Source organism: Cervus canadensis, chromosome 21 (assembly GCF_019320065.1).
Source record: "Cervus canadensis isolate Bull #8, Minnesota chromosome 21, ASM1932006v1, whole genome shotgun sequence".
NCBI classification, from domain to species: Eukaryota; Metazoa; Chordata; class Mammalia; order Artiodactyla; family Cervidae; genus Cervus; species Cervus canadensis.
The window spans coordinates 43,224,671-43,250,939 of NC_057406.1; the positions used below are offsets into that span (position 1 = coordinate 43,224,671).

General features: G+C 35.1%; 1 protein-coding gene and 2 pseudogenes across 1 annotated transcript; 2 read left to right on the forward strand and 1 right to left on the reverse strand.

Moving 5' to 3' along the window:
• LOC122423175 overlaps nucleotides 1-26,269 on the forward strand; it is a 95,115-nt pseudogene that overhangs the window by 55,561 nt on the left and 13,285 nt on the right.
• Nucleotides 1,248-1,751, forward strand: LOC122423649 (small ubiquitin-related modifier 1-like). The gene has a single exon (XM_043440895.1). It carries the CDS (start codon nucleotides 1,248-1,250, stop codon nucleotides 1,551-1,553), a length of 306 nt encoding a protein of 101 aa, XP_043296830.1. The 3' UTR covers nucleotides 1,554-1,751.
• On the reverse strand, nucleotides 20,292-21,228 carry LOC122423643 (annotated as a pseudogene).

Here is a 26,269-nt window from a genome sequence, read left to right on the forward strand (position 1 = left end):
AGCAAAATTTGAGGTCTTTGCTCCAAAAGAAAAATTTGTGTGCTAATTTCTTCTTAGATTCAGTTCTGTTCACTTCAGTTGCTCAGTTGCATCCGACTCTTTGCTAACCCATGCTAGCCCAAGCAGCATGCCAGGCTTCCCTGTCCGTCACCAACTCCCGGAGCTTGCTCAAACTCATTTTTTAGGTTAAGTGTGCTTAATTATTACAAACAAGCTAAGCCCTGCTGCTTGCGCACCATCTCCTGCTACATAGTCCACGTGTTTTTTCCCTGCATTACCTTTACTGAACATGTATGTAAACTCTACTGCTGATACATATGATAATCTACCTTCCCTTCCCTTCTACATCTTCCAGTCAAACCTCCAAATATTTTCTTACTATCTCCATTATTGAAACAAAAATAAATTACAGTAAGAGCTGAGGAACTCTCTCAACCGCTAGAGGAGATAATGTTAAATCAGCAGGACAGAGAAAAATGCTATTACAGTCAGTGTCAAATGTCACTTTCCTTTTTAATTTGCATAAAGTACAAGTGATAAAAACAAATGGTCCTTGCTGACCTACAATCAAGAGTCATTACTTAATCTTCTGAGTAATGAAGTTTGGCAAAAAACACATCACACAGGCTTCAGTGGGGACTGTGTCTTTGGAGACAGGAGGATGTTACAGCAGCGTTTGACACAGGTCAGGAGGACAACGGTATCATTTCAATTACATAAATCATTAAAAAAGTAACTGCAGAGCAGGAGATGCAGGAGACATGGGTTTGATCCCTGGGTTAGGAAGGTCCTCTGGAGAAAGTAATGGCAACCCACCAGAGTATTCTTGCCTGGGAAATCCCATGGACGGAGAAGCCTGATGGGTTGCAGTCCATGGGGTCGCAAAGAGTCGAACAAGACTGAGCACCTAAGCACCACGCACGTATGCACAAAGATACGGATGCATTTAATGCCACTGAATTTTACACTTAAAAATGGTCAAAATGATAAATTTTGTTACGTGTATTTCATGAAAATAGTAACACACTGTTATGTATTTAAGCATAGCTTGTTTACCTCAGAGTATCTTTTTTTTTTTTTCCCAGAGTAACATCGCCTCAATGGCAATTTTGGCCAGTTTTAAAACAATACCTGGCCAGCCGCGGTGTTGTGCTGTCGGGTAGAGAGAGGGTTTGTAAACCCGGGAGCGAGGTTCTACCACCCGAGGCCGCGGGTGTGCGGAGACCCCGGGGGAAGCGACCGTCACCATGTCTGACCAGGAAGCAAAACCTTCAACCGAGGACTGGGGGGATAAGAGGGAAGGAGAATATATTAAGCTCACAGTCATTGGACAGGATAGCAGTGAGATTCACTTTAAAGTGAAAATGATGACACATCTCAAGAAATGCCAAGAATCATACTGTCAAAGACAGGGAGTTCCCATGAATTCACTCAGGTTTCTCTTTGAAGGTCAGAGAATTGCTGATAATCACACTCCGAAAGAACTGGGAATGGAGGAAGAAGATGTGATTGAAGTTTATCAGGAACAAACAGGGGGTCATTCAACGGTTTAGATATTCTTTTTTTTTTTTTTCTTTCCCCTTAATCCTTTTTTATTTTTAAAAATAGTTCTTTCGTAATGTGGTGTTCAAAACAGAATTGAAAACTGGCACCCCATCTCTTTAAAGCATCTGGTAATTTGAATTCTAGTGCCCATTATTCATTATTGTTTCTTTCATTCTGCTGATTTGGTGATCAAACCTCAGCCCCCTTCATATCACTCTCTCCTTTTTAAAAATTACGTGTGTGCATAGAGAGCCCACATTTTCCAGGACTGTGCATTTGCAGGCTTGTGATAAATAAGATCAACTAATGCAAGTGTTCCTAATGACTTTCCAATTGGCCCTGAAGTTCTAGCATGTGATTGCTTCACTCCTGGACTATGACTTTCAGTGGGAGATGGAAGTTTCTTGGAAAACAGCACTGTGGAAAAATGACCTTTCCTTAACTTGAAGCTACTTTTAACATATGAGGGTCTGGACCAAAAGAAGAGGAATATCCAGTGGGAGTCAAAATGACAGAGAATGACTAACTCCAAAGATGGCTTCACTGAAGAGAAAGCATTTTAAGATGAAAGAAAAATCTTGTCAGAAGATCCCAGAAAAGATCTAATTTTCATTAGCAGTTAAAGTTATTCATGCAGAAGTGTATACAACAGAACATTGCTCTTTTTGACTTTATTTGTACTTTTTGACCTGGGATATGGGTTTTAAATGGACAGTGTCTGTACCAGCTTCATTAAAATAAACAAAATATTTGTAAAAACTGTTTATTTTTAATTGTACAGAAAGAAAAAAGAAAATGCTTAAAACATAAGGTTTTGTTGCATCATACTGGAAATTATTGTTCATATATAGTACAGATTCTTTTTCTGGATTGTGCGGTGATAATCATGACTTTGAAGCACTGAAAGTTACTGAAGTGCCTTCAAAATTAAGGATTTAATTAAGGTCACAATACCTTCTTAAATACTCATTGTTGTTATTTAAAAAAAACTTGATATTCCTGTATGGTGCATTTATATGATACAGTTACCCAATATATTGAATAAATGGGCACACCAAAAATTCTTAATTGATATTGATAATTTCAGTTTTTCCCTTAACAATTTTCAAAATGTTTTCTGTAGTTAAGGTTGTTTATATTTTATTTCTTTATATCCTCTTTTCAACTGTAAAATTAAAATACTAAATTAGTTCCTTAATTAAAGGGCTTAACTTTTTCTTTTAACTCCTTAATGAAAAACAGAATTCAGAATATATATGCACATATATAATCCAATTTCATATTATTCCAAATAGAATGTCATCTAGCTACTTTAGAAGAGCAAATAAAACCTATCTCTAATGCAAAAAAAAAAAATACCTGAACCTAGTGTAAAATTATTTTTATTGTCCAAAGTTGCCAATTATTCTATCAAAAGGATGCTCATACAAAGGTATTTTAATGTGTGAGAATAATTTATAAAAGTGAAATTTCTCAATAAAAATATTTCACTTTTAGAAAATTTATATAATATTATAGAAATCATGAGATCAGTTTATATCAAATATTTGCCACTATAATTAGATTTAGTAAATTAATTCTTATACCTATTCATGTCTTGTTCTTTTATATTATATATGTATACATATATAATATAAAGATTTTAAGTCTTTAAGTGTTGATACTAAGTTTTGCCTTATAATTCATACTTTTATACAGTCAAGTCTGTCAAGTAATTTTTGCTCTTTAATTTTTAACTACATCATTGAGATATAATTGACATACAATAAACTTCACTGTTTAAAGTGTACAATTTGATATTCTGACACATGTGTATTCTCAAGTGTCATCCCATCATGCTAATCCTTCATTTTCCAGTTTCCTTGTGCTCCCGTTTACTCGCTCCATCCTGCCCATCCCTGCTGCTACTCTCAAATACCTATCAGTTTCTATCATTATAGATTAGTTTGCATTTTCTAAAATATTATATAAACGGAGTCATACAGTATGTATGCATTTTTTCATTTCCCTGAAACATATTTTTTCACCTTTACTGAGGTATGAATGAGAATATACATGTATGTATAAGGTATAAAATCTGATAGTTTCTTATAAATATATGTTGAGAAATGGCCACCACAATGAAGCTCATTAGCATTCATTACCTGAAACAGTTACTGCTGTTTGTTTTGTCTTGTTTTCATGGCTTATTTTCACACTTAAAATGTTAATTTCACACTTAAAATTTTTAATCATTTAAAATGTAACCCATTTGTGTGAATAAAAAATAAAATTTTTCATTTGAGCTTTTCTTGTGACTGAAGCAATTATTATGTAAACAATGATTTTCTTAACAAACTGAAAATATCCCACTTTTATATAACAAGTAAAGTAAAACTTTATATAAAAATAAAGGCTATTTTTTTTAGTGTAAACTTTCATGCTCTCAAATGTTCTACTGAATGTTTTATCTTTTTTAATGCAAGTACCATATTAATTTGGTTTCACTGATCTATAATATGTTTTGATACTATTTAAAGTAAGTTTCTATTCACCAATAATCATTTTTCATTTATGTGCTCGAGATTCATGAAATTTAACTATTTTATACTGAGATAATTTGTGCAACTAAAAATTTTTAAAAAGTTGATTCCAACTGGAGTTGTGTTAAATTTGTCTATTGAGTGGGCAAATTAGTATTTTATTTTGTAACACATTGAATCCCCAACAGAATCTATTCTTTAGCAGTCATATTGATTGCTTTGATGGAGGAGCTTATTGCTGCTATAAATGTCAAAACTAACTTTTTGATTGCATTCATCCTTTCTTCATCCAAATAACTAAATGTTCTTATTATGTCTGTAAGTTTTCTATTAGATTTCATCAACTCTAATTAAATATATGTCATTATTTTATGTACTTTAATGAAAAAGTAGTGAATAAAATATGTAAAATGTTAAAATGGCAATTACAGTAAGGTACATTCACTTTCCAAACAGGTAAAAACTTGAAAAAACATGGTTTTCATAATTTCTAACTACAGTGGTTTCACAACTTCATTCTAATAATTCCAACTATTTTATTATTTATCTTATGGCATTTTCAAGATTACAATGAAATGCTGATTATCAGGTATGAAGGTGAGCATCCTCACTTGTTTCTTTTTTCTCATTTGTTCTTGATTTTAATTAAGATGAGTATAGAGCACAATAAAAGTATGTAACTTTTATTTCTTTAGAAATTATTTTATTTTTGTAGTTCATCATATTCTCATTTTACTTTAAGTGTTTTAGGAGAGATTATTGATTTATAGCCAGTGATCATTTGACCAATTAATCAAAACCAAAATATAATGTTATTTCTTTATTTTGTTGTTACAGCAAAATTGGGCTATATTTTATATATGTGTGTATGTATTGATATACATTTCTATTTCTGTATACATTTCTTTATATCTCTACTATCTATTATCTATCACTACTCTTGTATTATGGAAATAAACCTTGATCATAGTATAATTTGGACTATTTTTTGGTTCTATTTGAAATAGCCTACCTATATTCATCAGTGAATTTTATAGTTTATCTTATAACTTCATAGTCATATTTTTGTCAAATATGAAGACATTTTCATAAAATTCATTATGGAGAGATATTCTTTGTATAATTGAAATCATAACAAGTGTATCTACTGATTTACATGGTTAGTTTTAAAGTAATCTGGTCCTTTTATCTCTTTAAACATGCATTTTATTTGCCTTCCTAAGTGTCTTATGGAGATTGATATATTTGCCTTCCACACCTTGAATTAATTTTTAAAATTCTGGCTTGCTAAAACTTTGTTCATTAGTACTACATCTTCACGTATTTTTTGTTGTTGTGTTGCTATATTACATCTATAGCATCTATGTGATGTTATTCTAATTTGCAATTAGAATAGCTAACTATTCTAATCTAAATTTTATAATGAGCAGTAAAATGTTATTTATTTCTCAGTGCATAAATAAATGGATTTAACATAGGCGAAATGGAAAACATGAGTAGTGAAACCACTCTATTATTAGGCACTTCTTCCTCTGCTCTAGGATTCATATAGATGAACATGAATGTGCCATACTTAACGGAAACCACAATCATATGAGTAGAACAGGTGGAAAAAGCCTTTTTTCTTTGCTGGACAGAAGGGAATCCTAAGATTGTCTTCACAATATAAGTATAGGATAAAACTACATATTTAAGAGTCAAAATGAGGGTAAGCACCACACAGATTAATACATTTTGTTCCATGAACCATGTGTCTGAACAGGATATCTACAGGAGGGGAGAAGCATTGCAGAGAAAATGATCAATGACATTGGAGTCACAGAATTTCAGATTTAGCCTCAGACTAAGTGGTGATGTTATGACCAATAGTCCAGCCAATCAAGAGCGAAAAACAAGTCTCTGGCAGATTTTGCTACTCATAATGGTCACATAATGCAGAGGTTTGCAGATGGCCACATAGCAGTCATAAGACATGGTAGCCAGGAGAAAAAAAATATGTTATTGCAAAGAGGTCAGTAAAAAACATTTGGCTGGCACAGGCATTGTAGATAATGATATTGTCACCTGTTGCGATGTTTTACAAATATCTGGGAATACAGGCAGTTGTAAATGAGATCTCTAGGAAGTAGAAATTTTGTTAAAAAAATTACACTGGCGTTCTCAGGTGGCAATCCACAAGTATAAATGTGATGATGGTCAGATTCCCAGTGATATTCAGCATGTATGTGAGAAATAGAAAGATAAAAATCAAAACCTTCAGCGCAGGGTCATCTGTCAATACCAGCAGAATAAAGGTTGCTATGGTAGTTTTTCATCACTGATGAGTTTTGTCCAAACAGCATGCACAGTTATTCAGAGATTATTATGTAGAACTTATTGTCTGTATAAATACTAATTTAATCATCTCTATCTTCATTAAATTTTCATGTTATATTTTAAATCATAATATGCATATGATTGGCTTACCTGGTGGCTCAGTGGTAAAAATATCCACCTACCAATGCAGGAGATACAAGAGACAGGGGTTCAGTCCCTGAGTGGGAAAGATCCCCTATAGAAGGAAATGGCAGCACCCTCCAGGATTCTTGCCTGGGAAATCCCATGAACTGAGGAACCTGGTGGGCTACAATCCACGGGGTTGCAAAAGAGTCAGACAGAACTTTGCTACTGAAAAACGATAACAACATGCAATGATTGAATACATTGCTAAAATAGTGTAATTTCACAAGCAGGAAAATGTCATTTGACTCCCCGAAATCTTCCATATTCAGAGCTAAGGGAAAGAAACAACACATCATTAAATTATGCATTTGGTTAACTGTTGGGGTCCTTTAATGGACCGGAACCTTGTGGTGCAGAGTCGACGATAAGAAAGTGAAAGAGAGAAAGAGAGAGACAAAAAAGACCCAGGGACCTAAGCTCTGATGGAGCAAAGGTGCTTTAATGATTTTTCTATGAGTATATATAGGCTGCAGTACAAGAAACTTCTTTCGGGAATGATAGAGATCAGAAAACCAAATGTACAGCAACCGTTACCAAGGGAACAAGGGGTAATGTTAGTCACAAGGTCAGGAGACAATCCATATCTCAAGAAAGGGGAAGGAGATTACGCTGTTTTGTCCTAAAGAGAATGTTTACTAAAGGAGACTCATGCTTGCCTCACACAATGACCTCAGTCCCTGGGAGCAGCGTGCTGTTCCGCTTGAAGAGGGACAAAGGACTCATGAGAGACAGCATGTAGGAATCCTCCCGTCAAATATTCCCTGACAGTTAAAGATTCCATTCTTGTCAAAATGCTAAAATGTGAGTCTCAGCCTCTTCAGCTGTGTCCAGCTCTTTGCAGCCCTGTGGACTGTAGCCCACCAGACTTCTCTGCCCATGGGGTTCTGCAGACAAGCATACTGGAGTGGGTTGCCAGGCCCTCCTCCAGGGGATCTTCCTGGCCCAGGGATCAAACTTGCACCTCCTGAGTCTTCTGCATTGCAGGGGTATTCCTTACCCACTGAACCACCTGGGAAGCCCCCCAGATACTAATACATGATTTGCAATTTGGACTCCCTCTAGAATCTTGACCAGAATGTGGAATCTCTGTTCCAGCTTTATAATAAGAGTTTTCTCTTTTTGTTTGTTCATTTGTTTTTCCTGCTGTGGATAAGTGTGTTTTCTCCCATGAACAATAGAACCATTGTGCAAACTGTTGTGCAGCATACTGCATTTTAAACACAATTTTATTACGTTTTTAAAAGAAGTACTTTTATAAAGAAACTTTAAAGTTACACATGTGATTTTTCTGTATTATCTGTTTGTTTTGATTGCTTGGACATATTTAAATCCTCTTCACTTCTGATTACATGCCTCTTCCTTTTTTCTCCACAATTGCTGCAATTTTATATAACATTTTTCAGTTAATAAACACATTTCTGCTTCTACTAATGGATTTTTTCTGACTTAATATATTGACTTGAACACCAAGCATATCTACATCTGTATTGAACCTACTACCAAACCATTCATGTCGATTTCAGTGTGACTAAATCAGAGGTCATGATCATCCACATGGTTTGTCACTTTCATCACCCTTCCTGTGTACTCACAGATTCCATTTATTAACCACACAATCTGTGCATGGTATTATTGTAAGTACTTATATACTCTGTCCTATATTCAGCAACTTAACTGAGTTGACCCAATAATTGATTTTCAGTTGAAGTAAAACTTCCTCTGAAAAGTTTTGTGCAATTCTGCTAGATGCCTTATCCTATATACCTACTTTTGTGTTCCCATGAACAGCAAAACTTGCCACTATGTTAGTACTTAGCTAGAGAATATGTTTGCTCAGATCATAACTTCCTCACCCTGATAGCAACAACTAATGTAGTTTCACTTGTATTGTCAATGCCTAAGACTATTTTTTAAATAAATTTATGTATTCTAGATTTTAAAAGCACAACAAAAAAACAACAGAAGTGTTTCTTCATATTTGGGCTAAAATTCTGATACTCAATATTTTTATTCAATTTTTTGTATAACAGTTTATAGTTAGACATTTTCTGGTTATTTTGCTTTTCCTTTTTAAAGAAGATCTATTTTAAAAAATTAAGTTAGATGTACTGTGATATTTGCAATTGTGGCAAAAGCTATAAGGTCGTTCTCCTCTAACCCTGGTTTTTCAAACAAGTGATTGTATTTTCCTTGATTCTGTGTGTCTATGCTCAGTTATCTAGAAATGCAATGTTGATTCCAGAAATCAAGGGTTTTATTGATGCTGAGTTTATACTAAAAGCTACTGCATAGTTATTTTTCCAGGCATCCAGAAGTTAATTACTGAAATGTGGTAACTGATCATTTTCAATTTAGAATAAGTGTCTCAAAGATTGTAATACTACATCAGTGAGTGAAAAAAAATTCCCTTTGAAATCATAGTTTATGCGTCTGTGAAGAGTTTCTCTCTCTCCCTTTTTTTTTTCTTGCATCTCTTTTTTTTTCCCATTTATTTTTATTAGTTGGAGGCTAATTACTTCACAATATTGTAGTGGTTTTTGCCATACATTGACATGAATCAGCCATGGATTTACATGTGTTCCCCATCCCGATCCCCTCTCCCGCCTCCCTCCCCATCCCATCCCTCTGGGTCTTCCCAGTGCACGAGCCCCGAGCACTTGTCTCATGCATCCAACCTGGGCTGCTGATCTGTTTCACCCTTGATAGTATACTTGTTTCAATGCTATTCTCTCAGAACATCCCACCCTCGCCTTCTCCCACAGAGTCCAAAAGTCTGTTCTGTACATATAAAAAGTCTGTCTCTTTTTCTGTTTTGCATATAGGGTTATCATTACCATCTTTTTAAATTCCATATATATGTGTTAGTATACCGTATTGGTTTTTATCTTTCTGGCTTACTTCACTCTGTATAAGGAAGCTGTGGTACATAGACACTATGGAATATTACTCATCCATTAAAAAGAGTTTCTCTTCATTGTTTTTAAATTGTATTTTATTCATACTGAGGTAGGAGAAGAGCTGTATCTGACGGTTTGTCCAATTCATAAGATTAAATCCATGTGTTGGCAACCTCCAGTATGGGGATGAAGTGCTGACCTAGGCTCATAGTTTTGAAAACTAGGACCCTCCCAGAGGATTTGGGTTGTATACAACATATATATTAGATTTAATTCAGAAGTAGTAGGGAATGATTATTGCTATCTACCTACTTTTTTTCACCCTTTTTTTTTTTTTTTTGATCTCTCAGGCTACATATGTATCACTATGTAACCTTACTCAATATGGTATGGACATTACTCAATGTTCAAATACTGTATTTTTTCTTACAGAATGCTGAATAGTATTACAAGACATACTTCATAGACAGAGAATTAATTTACCATTCCAGAGGGAAATGATGGCAGGGGTAAGGATTGATTGGGATTTTGGGGTTGACATGTACACACTGATTATTTAAAATAGATAATCAACAAAGGCTGACTGTAAAAAAAATTAAAAATTAAAAAAAGATAATTCCATAAACTAATAGACTTTGACACACAACAAATATTTTGGTTCACTTATCTTTCAATAAATATTTTAAAGGAGGGATTTCCAATGAGTGATGTTACTGCAACTAATCTCTTAGAGTGATGAAGGAAGAAGTACACAGAGACACACCACACACACTCACGTATATTTTCCTATTTGAGGTTGATGGTATAGCTGATGTCATTTCTGCATATATACTATATTTGGATTTTCTTTTATATATCCACCTATTTCTATTAAGACATTTAATACATATTTTTGAAGACTTTGTAAAATACAGAAATTATAGCTCATAGATCTTAGGTTAATGCAAGTTCATGAATTTCCTTTTCCTCTGAGAAAATTACAACTGAAATTAAACAAAGAGAAATATTACTAATGTTGCAAAACATCACACTTATTTTTATGTCAGTCAATCATAACTTCCTTAAGTTGATTAAAATAGTAATTCCTAAAGGCATTTAATTGAAAATGGAAGGTTCGATGAAGATTTTCATGGAAACTTCTGTTTGGCTCATGCATTGTTTATCACTTTCACAGGGTGTTTGAACATATAGAAAGCTCTCTGAAATTGCTGTCTCTAAAAAATTGGTTTGACTTTCTTAGGAGAAGCCTAAGAAATAGTTTTATATATAGATTAACTTTTAAAAGGTGGGGAAAAAATGATCTTAATAGCAGTGAAATGCCATAGACTCCCTCCTCTTTTGCAAGAGCTGGTATTTCAGTATCTTTGGACAGAGGCAAAGGTTTGAATAATATCAACCTTGCCTTTTGTTTCTTCTTTTTTAGTTTGTTCTCTTTGCAAATAAATGCATTTAAAAAAGGTCTTTGGTGACTTGTGCTGAAAAGTCACTAATGAATCTTTGGAGTAATTTTATTTGGCAAAAGCAAAATAGCAAAAAGTGTTTTGGTTCCAGTGTCCTTGGAGACAAGAGGATGACAAGTATCAGGTTATTCTGTTCATTTTCTTATTTCTCTTAAGAGCTTTATCGAAGGAAAATCATAATACAATAAACTGCACAATTTTTAAGTTTTGACACATGTACACTCCAATGAAAACATTTACATAATAAAAAAGTGAACATGTCCATCATCCCCAAGTATCTTGATGCATCTTTATTATCTCTTGTGCCCTACTCTTCCTGCACCCCCCTACTCCTCAGGTAACCATTGATAAATTGTCACTATGGACTAGTTTGTTTCCTTTAGGAACTTAAGTAAATATGGTAATGCAATATTGTAATTTATATTTCATTTACAATTACATTTTATTTACAATTATCATTAAATTGCATTTACATAGCAACTTACATTTCAATAGACACTGTCAGAGTAGTCATTTCCCAATGGTTGTAATAAGAAAGAGGTTAAGAACTCTTTTCAACATCCCTAGTATCTCAATGTCACTTAATTTTGTATTGGACTACAAATGAGTTTAAACAAATCTTCATATATTTATAAATTTGATTTACCCATAGGCAATTATGTATTCCTATTCTTTATTTAATTACTTGTATATTCTGTTTGTATATGTAAGAGCTCTCTTATAGTTTAGCTATTAATCTAGCATATGCTTTTTTAAAACTTAGTGTATGGTATAATCTTACTTATAAAATATTTTATTTTTACTTTTAAAAATATATTTATGGCTACTGTTCTTTATTGCCATATTCTTTTCCAAAAGTATTGCATTAATAATTGTGATCAACTATGAATACATAATTTCATTTCAACATTGACAGTTACTGTAATAAAAAGCTATAATTTTGCTGTTGCAGTAGATACAAAAAGCTATTTTAAAACTTTTTCTCTTGCAGTTCCTTGATTACTCTGAAAGATAAACAATTTTTTCTATGCATCTGTTTGCTGTATTACCTCTAGGTTAAAAAAGAGATTTTTTTCCCCAGTTTGATTGAGATAAATTGACATAGAACATTGTGTATTATAATGTTTTAAATTGAGTATTTTCAAAAGTATGACATCTCTTTCCCTTATTTTAATATTTTTTTTCTTTTTTCATTGTGATGTCTTAACCACAGCATTAAATATTTTTATGAGAAATTCATATGCACACTGAACATGTATGTATATATCATTCATCAATCAATCTACCAATCTACTAACAGATGAATAGGTAATATCTAAGTCCTTGAATCCATTGTGTATGTTGTGAAAAATAAGTCTAACATATTTACTTGCAGAAGAATAACTTTTAGTCACAACATTCATTAATTAATTCTTTTCATACTGAACTCAAATTGCATTTTTGTAATTGAATACATTAGTTTATTTACACAAATCCATTTCTATATTTTTGTTCTATGCATTAATTATTTCTAGGCCAATACACATTTTAAATTTATTTCAATGGCTCTTACTTATACATTCATGGGGAGTTTGTGAGTTTTAGTCTTCTAGGTGCATCTACAAATAATTTTATGTGATTAATAACATAATTGTTGGAATTTTAATGAGAATTACATTAAATTCTATATGTTAGTTTTAGGTGAATTATTACACTTTCGGTGTGTTGCTTTGCAGACAAGAATAACATAACTTTAAAAATTATGTGTTTCTATGATTGTATATATTTAAATTGATTGTGTCTCTTTCCTCATTTAGAAAACTGCTTTATTTCTTAATGGCATCCTTTCTTTATTGTTTTGATTGAAACTGGTTTCTTATTATGCTTTTTAAGTATTCTTATACAAAATATACCACTGTTTTGTTTTTTTTTCATTCATTTTTATTAGTTGGAGGCTAATTACTTTACATTATTGTCGTGGTTTTTGCCATACATTGACATGAATCAGCCATGGATTTACATGTGTTCCCCATCCCGATCCCCCCTCCCACCTCTCTCCCATCCCATCCCTCTGGGTCTTCCCAGTGCACCAGCCCTGAGCACTTGTCTCATGCATCCACCCTGGGCTGGTGATCTGTTTCACCCTTGATAATATACATGTTTCAATGCTACTCTCTCAGAACATCCCACCCTCGCCTTCTCCTACAGAGTCCCAAAGTCGGTTCTGTACATCTGTGTCTCTTTTTCTGTTTTGCATATAGGGTTATTGTTAACATCTTTTTAAATTCCATATATATGTGTTAGTATAGTGTATTGGTCTTTATCTTTCTCGCTTACTTCACTCTGTATAATGGGCTCCAGTTTCATCCATCTCATTAGAACTGATTCAAATGAATTCTTTTTAATGGCTGAGTAATATTCCATTGTGTATAGGTACCATAGCTTCCTTATCCATTCGTCTCTGTTTATAATTACCAGGGCATGGAAGCAACCTAGATACCACTGATTTTTAAAAAAATATCCTTATCCATCTTAAATTTTCTTCTAAATTTTATTATTTCTCTATAAGTTTCTTGAATTTATACCTCCTTCAATAACATTAGTGGAAGAGTGTGTACTTCTTTTTAAGTTTTGGTTTGTTTTTTTTTTTTAATTGGAGAATAGTTGCTTGTTGGTCCTTTAATGGACTGGAACCTGGTGGTCCGGAGGTGACGATGAGAGAGTGAAAGAAGGAAAGAGACTAACATTCCCTGGGTTATGCAGCCAGCTTCTGTGCTCCAGGGAATCAGCCAGAAATAGAGAGAGAGAGAGAGAAAAAAAAGAAAGAAAGAAAGAAAGAAAGACATGAGTAACAAAGTTCTGATGGAGCAAATGTGTTTTAATCAACATGCTGTATGCATACATATTGTCTTATAAGGTAGTTATTCTCAGCAAAGATAAAGATTAAAATTCCAGACTTACAAAACATAAGACGATCCCTATCAAAGAGAGAGTTGCAAACAATCAGCTTTTACCCTGTGGTTCATAAAAAGGGAGAAGGCACTTATCACTGTAATGAGAAATGCCTGGATTCCTCAGCCCCAGGAAAGACTCGCCTCTCCTCTTAATTCCTGAATATTCAGGAATTAATAAGGGCCAGAGGGTTCCTGACAGATCCAAAACAGCACACAGGAAGCCTCTTGTTAAATGCTTCCTGCCAGCTGCTTTGCAATGTTGTGTTAGTTTCTGCTGAAGCTATAAGTATAATATATTCCTTCCCACTTGAACCTCCCTCCCATACCCCCATCCCACCCATCTAGGTGATCACAGAGCACTGAGTTGAGCACCCTGTGTTGTACAACAGTTTTCCACTAGCTATCTATTAATATTTACACATGGTAGTGTATACGTCAGCGCTGCTCTCTCGACTCATCCTATGCTTTCTTTCCCTCATTGTGTCCACAAGTCCATTATCTATATGGATATAGTCCATTATATATAGTCCATTATATAATGTATATATATATATAATATAGTCCATTATCTATGTTACAAATATGTTCATCAGTACCATTTTTCTAGATTCCATATATATGTGTTAATATATGATATTTTTTTCTCTTACTATGGACCTCTTTATATGAACTTAAAACATTAATCCACAGACATGGCTTATTTTACTGCTACAGAAAAAAATCCTACCAATTAAATGTATTATGATATAAATGATAAGTTATCATAAATTATAAATATTATATATTCAGGTTAATGATGCATAAAATATTCTTATTTAAGTTGTTAAAAGCTATATTTTTATATCTTCTGCTTAGCATTTATAACGAATTCTATTATAGTTCTTCTGTTTTGTTATGATGTTTCAGGACCATAAAACAATGTTGAATAACAAGGATGAAATTGTTGTCATCTCTTGTGCTGTTGGAAGAGAGTGTTATGACTGGGCTTCTCTCCCACTTTGGCTCAGCCTCTTAATTCTTTCTGTAGTCATTTCTCTGCTCTTCCCCAGTAGTATATTGGACACCTACCTACCTGGGGGGGTTCATCTTTCAGTGTTATATCTTTTTGCCTTTTCATACTGTTCATGAGGTTCTCAAGGTAAGAATACTGAAATGGTTTGCCATTCCCATCTCCAGTGAACCACATTTTGTCAGGCCCTAACTATCAGGGACATGACCTTCAGCCACTCAATGTAGCCGGATGACATGCCTGGTGCCCTGGCTGTCCCACTGATGGTCCTCATTGTGTGATGAAATTAGGCATCCATATTTGGTTCTTGATTTGTATTCATAGTCTGAAAGAAAAAAAAGAAAGTCGCACAGTTGTGTCTGACATTTTGCAATCCCATGGACTGTAAACTGTCCCGCTCCTCTATCCATGGAATACTCCAGGCAAGAGTACTGGAGTGAGTTGCCAATTCCTTTTCCAGGGTTTCTTCCCAACCCAGGGATGGAACCTGGGTCTCCTGAATTGCAGGCAGTTTCTTTAACAATGGAGCCACTAGGGAAGATCAAGTCTACTCATAGTCTATTGGCAATATAGTCCTTAAAATAAATTTTATTTTTTATAAATAGTTTTATTATTTTATCATGTTCTCATTTAATTGTGAATTTTTCATTATTAAATTTTATGAAAGTTTTTTCACCATCTACTTATCTACTCTTCTGATGTGTATCATTAAAAATTGATATGATAAAGTAGATAGATTTTACTGAGGTATAGCTTTTCTTTTTAGATTAAACTCTAGTTGGTCTTGTTCTTTTTTCTTTTAATACGTTCCTAACATGTACTTACAAATATTTATAGAGAAAATCTTTATTTATACACTTAAATGAAGTTATACTTTTTTTTATGGATTGGAATGGATTCATTTAGGCTGAAATTATTTAGAAAATTTAATTTAGTTAGTGAGAATTTTTTTAAAAATTATTCTCTTTCCACTTTACAGTCTGAACTTTTTGCTTATCCAATAAATTATATGAGTTTTGCTATATTTAAATACATAATTTCTTTTTTCATATTTTACCAAGAAGTTTTTATCTTTCAGTTTTTCTGTAAAATGTATTGTAAAATTGAATGAAGTGTGTGTTTATATATATTTGAATCTCTTGTGTATTGATATTTATATCTTGTTTCTAATTCTTAACCTCAAATATATTAATTTCTGTCTTTTTCCTCTGTATTTGGGTATATAAGGTTATTTTCCCTTAAGTTTTGCAGAGAATCAATCTCTGAATTATTTGCCTTAACTTTAACACTTAATTGCTTTTGCTTTTTATCTTCAGCTTTCATAGTTCACTCTACCGTGTTTCATTGTGTAGTTTTTCTAATTGCTTAAAGTGAGTATGCCACTTTATTTTTAATCTACTTTGAAAAATGTTATTATCAAAGATTAATAAGTACATAAATTACCGTCAAGTACAAATTTATACATACAAATGTCTTAGACATACAAACTTTATAACTGTGTGCTTCCTATAGATATTTATCATGCATTGCTTGCTGCGTTCAGTCGCTCAGTTCTAGCTGACTCTTTGTGACCCCATGGATTAGCCCACCAGATTCCTCTGTCCATGGAACTTTCCAGGCAAAAGTACTGGTGCTGGTTGCCACTTCCTACACCAGGGGATCTTCCTGACCCAGAGATCTAAACCACATCTCCTGGGTCTCCTTCAGTGGCTGGCAGATTCTTTACCACTGAGCCATCTGGGAAGCCCTATTGTTCACTAGGTATGCCCTAACTTGTCTCAAATTTTTAATTGTTATTGAAGTTGGGTATTTAAGTTTAAACTGTTTATTTCAGATATTTACATTTAAAATGTTGTATCTGATTTATAGACTTTAAAATGCCACTTCAATACTTTACAATCAAGGTTCAAATTTTCAATACATTAGAGAATCTGTTTCTCTTTTTATTTTTTATTTTTTTTAACTGATCTCAATTTATGGTTGGATAGATTGAATTATAATTCTGCATTCCATTGACTGTATATCAGTTTTGTAATCTTAGTTTCATGTTATTGTTTCATTTCTAACTCTTTTGACCATGCAACTATTGAGATCTTATATTCCATCTCTGTGTTGTATTTAAATGTATTTTGTTTGAATATATTTTGAATTGTCTATTCACATTGACAAAAATCCATAGAGTCAAAGCTATGGTTTTTTCAAGTAGTCATGTACAGATGTGAGAGTTGGTCCATAAAGGAGACTGAACATCACAGAATTGATGTTTTCAGACAGTGGTGCTAGAGAAGACTCTTGAGAGTCCTTTGCACAGCAAGGAGAGCAAGCCAGTCAATCCTAAAGGAAACCAACCCTGAATATTCACTGGAAGGACCGATGCTGATGCTGAAACTCCAATACTTTGGTTACCTGTTGCAAAGGCCTGACTCTCTGCAAAAGACCCTGATGCTGGGAAAGACTGAGGGCAGGAGAAGGGGGTGACAAAGGATGAGATGGTTGGATGGCATCACTGACTCAATGGAAAGGAGTTTAAGCAAACTCTGGGAGATAATGAAGGACAGGGAAGCTTAGCATGATGCAGTCCACTGGTCACAAAGAGTTGGACATGAGTCAGCAACTGAACAACTGAAACTTTTGCTTTTTATTACTGTATTACACCTTACTTACAACTTTTAACCCAAATATTATTATAAACATATCCATATGGATGGAATTATTAAACAAACTTGAAACAGAGGAATCAAATTGAAATAGTACCCAATCAGTAAAGTTAAAGAAGTTGCAAAATGTTAAAAAACAAACAAACAAAAAACTTGAAATGAGATTACTGTTGTTCAGTTGCTAAGCCATGTCTGACTCTTTGTGACCCTATAGACTGCAGCAATCCAGGCTACCCTGTCCTTCACTAACTCCTGGAGCTTTCTCAAAGTCATGTCCATTGAGTCAGTGATACTATACCTCCATCTCATCCTCTGTCATCTGTTTTGTTTTTCCTCCTGCTCTCAATCTTTCCCAGCCAGCGGGGTCTTTTCCAATGAATCAGAGTTTTGCATCAGCTGGCCAAAGTATTGGAGCTTCAGCATCAGCATCAGTCCTTCTAATGTATATTCAGGGTTAATTTCCTTTAGGATTGATTGGTGTGACCTCCTTGGTGTCCAAGGGACTCTCAGTCTTCTCTAGCACCACAATTCAAGAGCATCAATTCTTTGGCACTCAGCCTTCTTCAGGGTCCAACTCTCACATCCACATGACCACCAGAAAAATCTGTAGGTATTACTATATGAACCTTTGTCAGCAAAGCGATGTCTCTGTTTTCTAATACACTATGTTTGTCATAGCTTTTCTTCAAATGGGAAAGTGTATTTTCATTTCATGGCTGCAATCACTGTCTGAGTGATTTGGGAGCCCAGGAAAATAAAATTCATTGTAACTATTTCTACTTTTTCACTATCTATTTGCCATAATGTGATGGAACTGGATGCCATGATCTTAGTTTTTCAAATGTTAAGTTTTAAGCCATCTTTTTCACTCTCCTCACCTCAAGAAGTTCTTTAGTTCCTCTTTGCTTTCTGTCATTAGAGTGGTATCATTTGCATATTGGTAGTTGTTTATATTTCTCCTGGCAATCTTAATTCCAGCTTGTGATTCGTCCAGGCCAGCATTACACATATTGTGTTCTGTATAAAAGTTAAATAAGCAGGGTGATAATATATAGCCTGGACATACTCCTTTCCCAGTTTTGAATCAGTCTGTTCTGTGTCCAGTTCTAACTGTTACTTCTTGATGTGCATACAGGTTTCTCAGGAGATAGGTAAGCTGGTCTGGTATTCCTATCTATTTCATAATTTTCCAGTTTGTTGTGATCCACAGAGTCAAAGTCTTTAGTGTAGTCAATGAAGCAGAAGTAGATGTTTTTCTGGAACCCCTTGCTTTTTCTATGATCTAATGAACTTTGGCAATTTGATCTCTGGTTCCTCGCCTTTTCTAAATCCAGCTGCAGGTTCTCTGTTCACAAACTGCTGAAAGCTAGCTTGAAGGATTTTGAGCATTACCTTGCTAGCCTGTGAAATGAGTGGGATTGTATGGTAGTTTGAACATTCTTTGGCGTTGCCTTTCTTTGGGATTGGAATGAAACTTGACCTTTTCCAGTCTCGTGGTCACTGCTGAGTTTTCCAAATTTGCTGGTTTATCGAGTAGAGCACTTTAACACATTCATCTTTTAGGATTTTAATAAGCTTGGCTGGAATTCCATCAACTCCACTAACTTTGTTTGTAGTAACATTTCCTAGGGAACACTTGAATTCACAGTCCAGGATGTTTGGCTGTAGGTGAGTGACCACACCATTGTGATTATTTGGGTCATTAAGAACTTTTTTTTTTCTCATAAATCCACAGAGTTCTGTGGATTTTTGCCACCCCTTAATCTTTTATGCTTTTGTTAGGTACTTGCCATTTCTGTCCTTTATCGTGCCCAACTTTGCATGAAATATGCCCTTGACATCTCCAATTTTCTTGAAGAGATCTCTAGTGTTTCCCATTCTGTTGTTTTCCCCCACTTCTTTGCCTTTTTCGCTTAAGAGGGATCTCTTATCTCTCCACCCTCTTCTCTGGAACTTTGCATTCAGTTGGGTACCTTTTTCCTTTTCTCCTTTGCCTTTCACTTCTCTTCTTTTCTCAGCTATTTTTAAGATCTCTTCAGACAACCACTTTGCCATTTTGCATTTCTTTTCCTTTGGGACAGTTTTGGTCACCACCCCCTGTACAACGTTATGAACCTCTATCCATAGTTCTTCAAGCATTTTGTGTACCAGATCTAATCCCCTGAATCTATTCATCACCTCCACTGTACAATCATAAGGGATTTGATTTAGGTAAAATCTGAATGGTCTAGTGGTTTTCCCTACTTTCTTCAATTTAAGCCTGTATTTTCCAATAAGGAACTGATGATCTGAGCCATAGTCAGCTCCATGTCTTGTTTTTCTGACTGTGTAGACATTTTCAATCTTCAGTTGCAAAGAATATAATCAATCTGACTTCAGTTTTGATAATTTTGTGGTGTCCACGTGTAGGGTCATCTCTTGTGTTGTTGGAAGAAGGTGTGTGCTAACCAGTGTGTTCTCTCTGAGAAACTCTGTTAGTCTTTGTCATAGGAAATTTTGTCCTCCAAGACAGGTATCTCTTGACTTTGTACTTTTGCATTCCAATCCCCTACGATGAAAAAGACATCTTTTGTTGTTGTTGTTGTTGTTGTTAGTTATAGAAGATCTTGTAGGTCTTCATAAAACCAGTCAATTTATCTTCTTCAGCATTAGTGGTTGGGGCATAGACTTGGATTAAGGGAAGACTTGATTATGATTAAAATTTTAACAGTAAAGTTGAGAAAATATTTATTCTTTCATTATGACCAGGCAACTACTTTTTTTTTCTTACTTCTTTAAGAAGAATTCAATCTTTTTGATCAAGTTCTGCAAGGCTTTCTTCACTTGCTTATTTCTTAGAGTATAAATAAATGGGTTCAACATTGGTGAAATAGAAGAAATAAGCAGAGAAACTCCTTTATTAAGAGCCATGTCTTTCTTGGATGAAGGTTTGATATAGATGAAGATGCAGCTGCCGTAAGTGATGGAAACTACAACTATGTGGGAAGAACAAGTTGAAAAGGCTTTTTTCCTTTGCTGAGAAGAAGAGAATCTTAGAATTGTCATGATGATATACATGTAGGACAGAACCACACACACAAGAGTCATGATGAAAGTCAAGACAGCACACACCAGAATCATTCTCTCTATGAACCATGTGTCTGAGCATGATATCTTTAGGAGGGGAGTGGCATCACAGAAAAAATGATCAATGACATTAGAGTCACAGAATTCCAGATTGAGGCCCAGGCTAAGTGGGGGAATGATGATTAACAAACCAGCCATCCAGCAGCTGATGATAAGCCTGTGGCAGACTCTGTTATTCATGATGGTCACATAATGCAGGGGTTTGCAAATGGCCACATAGCGGTCAAAGGACATAGTGGCTAGAAGAAAAAATTCTGTTATCCCAAAAAGGTAAGTAAAAAAATACTTGAACAGCACAAGCAGTGTAGGTAATGACCTTGTCACCAGTTGATATGTTGTACAGAAATCTGGGAATACAGGCAGTTGTGAATGAGATTTCCAAGAAAGAGAAATTTTGGAGAAATAAGTACATGGCTGTCCTGAGATGGCCATCCGTGAAGGTGAGGGAGATAATGGTCAGGTTCCCAGCTACACTCAACATGTAGGTGAAAAAAAGAAAGATGAAAGCTAGAACTTTCATTCGTGGGTCATCAGTCAGTCCCAGCAGGATGAATGTTGTTATTGTGTGGTTCCTCATCAAGGATTTCTGCTTTTGCCCAGTCATCAGGAAAAATGCAGAGACACTTGAAAAGAGTGTAATGAAGCCAAAATGAGTGCTCAACACTGGCTATAAATGACAGGCAAACTGACTTGACTGTCTTGAAGTGAGTATCTTGTCCCTGAGCAGTATTTTATTTTACATATGTTGATAGCTATTGTATTTTCATTCTTGCCTCATATTTCAATCAGATAATTTTATCTTTGTTCCTAATAGTTTTGGCTCAGTCTATCTATCCAGACATTATGAAAGCTAGTGGTAAAATACTTTGTAATAATAGGAATTTTTTTTTCTAAGCTTATTCTTTAGCTCTCACCAATTAATTATAAAAATACCAACTTCAATTGTTTTCAGGGTTTATTCATGTCTCCAGGGCTTGGGATGTCCCTTTGTCAATCAACAATTAAGAAATTTCCCCTGCAGAATGGAATTATTTTATGTGATTTAACTTTTTTTCCTGTCTTTACAGCAAACATTTTAAATGTGTCTTAAAAAATAGAGTAAATATACTCCTTGTTAATGATGCAAGGAGTAAGGTTCAGTTCTCTGCCCAAATTTATAGTGTTCCCAGCTAAACTCCAGGGTTTACAGCTACTATCATACAGAAGGAAATAGTTTTGCTTTATTCTTCGCTTGAAGGCTGAAAGCTTTTCCAAGTGAGGGATTACCCAGGGTACAACCATGGCAGATAAATCTGAGATGCTGTGAACACTTTGACAGCTCAAAGTGAGATGTGAGCACTTAAGACATCAGTGTGATACTGAACTCAGCCTTTCAGTTTCCAAATAGTTTATCAGTGTTCTAAAAAACAATATGGTGTCTTTTTCGATCATTAATACAGTTCATTACGTGAAACTCGGTTTTTTCCTAGATGTTATAAATCAGAGTTTGAGAAAGTAATTGACTTAGGATGTAACTGATTAATTTCTCATTTTTTTAACATTCTAATAAATCAGTATTTTTAAAGAAAGAGAGGGGTGTCAAAATACATGATAACTTATCAGACTGTATGAGCTTTTTCCATGGGAGAGATGATCTTATTTGTATGTATTAATGTGTATATATTTTTTATTTATATTATGATCGAGGATAAGGTAGATGCTTATTGTCTTGATATATCTCAAACTGTACATCACAATTAATGCTTAAAATAATTTGTGCATAATTTTATTTTTGGAAGGATAATAAATTTTACAACTGACATACAATAAACAACTTTTGGTTTCATTAAGAAATATCAAAATGTACACTAAGAGTTCTGACTTGATAAAGACAAATATAGTGGATTTCTTACATAGTAATCTATGACCATTTCTTACAAAGAACACTGAAAATAAAAACTTTATCATACTTACTTTTTTGCCAGGCAATCATAATTTCAGGTGATTGCTTAGCAACATTGGTTCTTAAGGCTAAAATTCATTTGTGCCTTTCTGTTCTCTCCTGCTCATAATTTCACTCTATATGCTGTTTTCTTATTGCATGTCTTTCTGTTATTCATCATCAAAAATTAAAAAATTTTCCTCACAAATCACTCTGGCTATTATAAATCTAGGAGATAATTTCTCTTTCTGCCTATACCTGAAATAAAAAGCAGTTCCAAGAGTTGAGAATTACTAAGAATTTTCTTAGCCTTTGGAGATCTTTATATTCTGACTTCTCATGGCAAAGAGAGTTTTGCACATTAACAAAGTTGGCATTTGCTTTCTTTAGCATATTTACAGCATAATGAATAAACAAAAGGGTCCTTAGAGGCCCAGATTCAATAAAATCCCTATAGACTCTTTAGAGTCATAATGTTGGCAAAAAGCCTACAACATACAACTCTGAGGAGTAGTATCCTCAGAGGAGACAAGATGAAACAGTTTAGAGATTGGTGCATAGAGAACAAAAATTAGATGATGCACTGCTCTAAATATTTTATGTCTATATTTATATTATCCAAATCATTTTGAAAATCAAAGAGCCCTGATTTTCTCTTGTATTTACTTATTTCATAAATAAATATTTCAGAAATTAATCCATAAAATGTATATGATGTCCTAATAGATGGTGACTGCAGCCATGAAATTAAAAGAAGCTTACTCCTTGGAAGGAAAGTTATGACAAACCTAGACAGCATATTTAAAAGCAGAGACATTACTTTACCAACAAAGGTCCATCTCGTCAAGGCTATAGTTTTTCCAGTAGTCATGTATTGATGTGAGAGTTGGACTATAAAGAAAGCTGAGCACTGAAGAATTGATGCTTTTGAACTGTGGTGTCGGAGGAGACTCTAGAGTCCCTTAGACTACACAGAGATCCAACCAGTCCATCCTAAAGGAGATCAGTCCTGAGTGTTCATTGGAAGGACTGATGTTGAAGCTGAAACTCCAATACTTTGGTCACCTAATGCAAAGAAGTGACTCGTTTGAAAAGACCCTGATGCTGGGAAATACTGAAGGCAGGAGGAGAAGGGGAGGACGGAGGATAAGATGGTTGGATGGCATCACCAACTCAATGGACATGAGTTTGGGTAAACTCCGGGAGTTGGTGATGGACAGGGAGGCCTGGCATGCTGTGGTTCACAGAGTCGCAAAGAATTGGACATGACTGAGTGACTTAACTGACTGACTGACTAGGTGAAACTACAACTAGTAAACTACAACCAAAACAAAACCAAGTTTTGGTTGTAGTTTACTACAACCAAATTCACCAGGTTAAAAAACAATGTTTCTGATGCTTCAGCTTTTCTGAAAATATTGCTCATTTGTATTGTTTTGTTGTACATAACCATGTGTGCACGCTAAGTCACGTCAGTCATGTTTGATTCTTTGGGACCATACAGACTGTAGACCTCCAGGCTCCTCTGTCAGTGGGATTCTCCAGGCAAGAATACTGGTCTGGGTTGCCATGCCCTCTTACAGGAGATGTTCCCAGTCCAGAGATAGAACCTGCATCTCTTATGTCTCCTTCATTGACAGGAGGGTTCTTTACCACTAGCACCACCTTCTTGTAGCTTTGCTAGTCATCTTCAAAATTGTCCTGTGCACTCCTAAATTTTCCAAATAAAATTTAGATTTATCTTGACAATTTCCACAAAAGTAAGTGAATATTCTGTTCCTTTAGAAAGGTCTGTCCATGCTTTCCCCAGACTTCATGAACAGTTTTGCATATAGGAAAGACATGAGTACTGGGAGGTCATTGGGCACACTGTTAGGAATTGAACTGTGCTTCCCCAAACAATATGTTGGATATTGTGATGAGCCCTATTTCAGAATATCTGGTGCCCTGATAAGAGGAGACACTTGGACATAGACACTGACATGCACAGAGGAAAGATGAAGTAATGACAGACAGGCAGAAGCCATGCATATGATGACAGGCAGTGATTAGAGAGATGCATCCATGAACCAAGAAATGCCAAGGATTACTGGAAAATACCAGAAAATACAAGAAGCAAGGAGGGCTCTTCCCTAGAGCTCTCAGAGAGAGCATGGCTCACCTAAGACCTTGATTTCAGGCTTTTAGCCTCTAGTATTGTGAAACAGTAAACTCCTATTGTTTTAAGCCATCCAGTTTTTAGTACTTTGGTATGGCAGCCTTAAGAAACTATTAAAAATACATATATACATGTTTGGTCTCTATCTATAAGTAACTTATTTTGTTTTGGAGACCTAAGACATACACAAACCTAGATGACAAACCTAGACAGTGTTTTGAAAAGCAAAGACATTACTCTGTCAACAAAAGTCCATATAGTCAAAGCTATGGTCTTCCCAGTGGTCACATATGGTTGTGAGAGCTGGACCATACAGAAGGCAGAATGCCAAATAATTGATGCCTTTGAACTGTGGTGTTGGAGAATACTCCTGAAAGTCCCTTGGACAGCAAGGGGATCAAACTAGTCAATCTTAAGGGAGATCAACCCTGAATATTCACTGGAAGGACTGATGCTGATGCTGAAGCTCCAGTAGTTTGGTCATCTGATGTGCATAGACAGCTCATTGGGAAAAGTCCCTGATGCTGGGAAAGATGGAGGGCAGAAGGAGAAGAGGGCATCAGAGGATGAGATGGCTGGCATCACCAATGCAATGAACATGAACTTGGGAGATGGTGAGGGACAGGGAGGCCTGGCATCCTGCAGTCCATGGGGTCACAAAGAGTTGGACACAACTGCGTGACTGAACAACAACAATGTCAAGACAAACACATCTGACCAGGCAGGGTTGGAACATCCCAACTTTCCAACAGCTCTAATCAATAAATCTTTGGGCAAATTTCTTTTTCTCTCCCAGGCTCATATTTCAACTATGAGCAAAGGGAGCTGTGTTAGAACTAAAGAACGATTCAGTTCTAACATCCCGTGCTCTAAAATCAGTATCCACTGGAGGACAAGAGCTTATTTAGTCATGTACTAATTTCAGGGAGCAAAAAAGCCAGTGATTTAGTAGACTCCAAGCCAAAACAGAGTTAGGCTCAGCTTTCTTCTTTAATTTTATAAGACAATTGTGGTACTTAATAAGCAAAGCCCAGGTGGCTCAGTAGTAAAGAATCTGCCTGCCAATGCAGGAGCTGCAGGACACCATGGGTTTCATCCCTGGAGAAGGAAATAGCAACCCACTCCAGTATTCTTGCCAGGATAATTCCATGGGCAAAGTAGCTCAGCAGGTTATAGTCCATGGGGTTGCAAAGAGTCAGACACAACTAAAGTGACTGAGCAAACATGGGTTTAATAAAGTGTTCAGGGCTGGTGCCACTGGGATGGACCCAGAGGGATAGGGATGGGGAGGGAGGTGGAGGGAGGGTTCATGATTGGGTAGATACACATGACTAAATCCATGGCTGATTCATGTCAATGTATGGAAAAAAATCACTGCAATATTGTAATTAGCCTCCAACTAATAAAAATAAATGAAAAAAAAAAAGAGAGAGAGAGAAAATCTTGCCTGGGGATGTTTTCTGATTTTCCAACATGCAAATAGGGTACAGAGAAAGTTCAATTAGGCTGCTGCTGGTTACATATTTTAAAACCATTTTT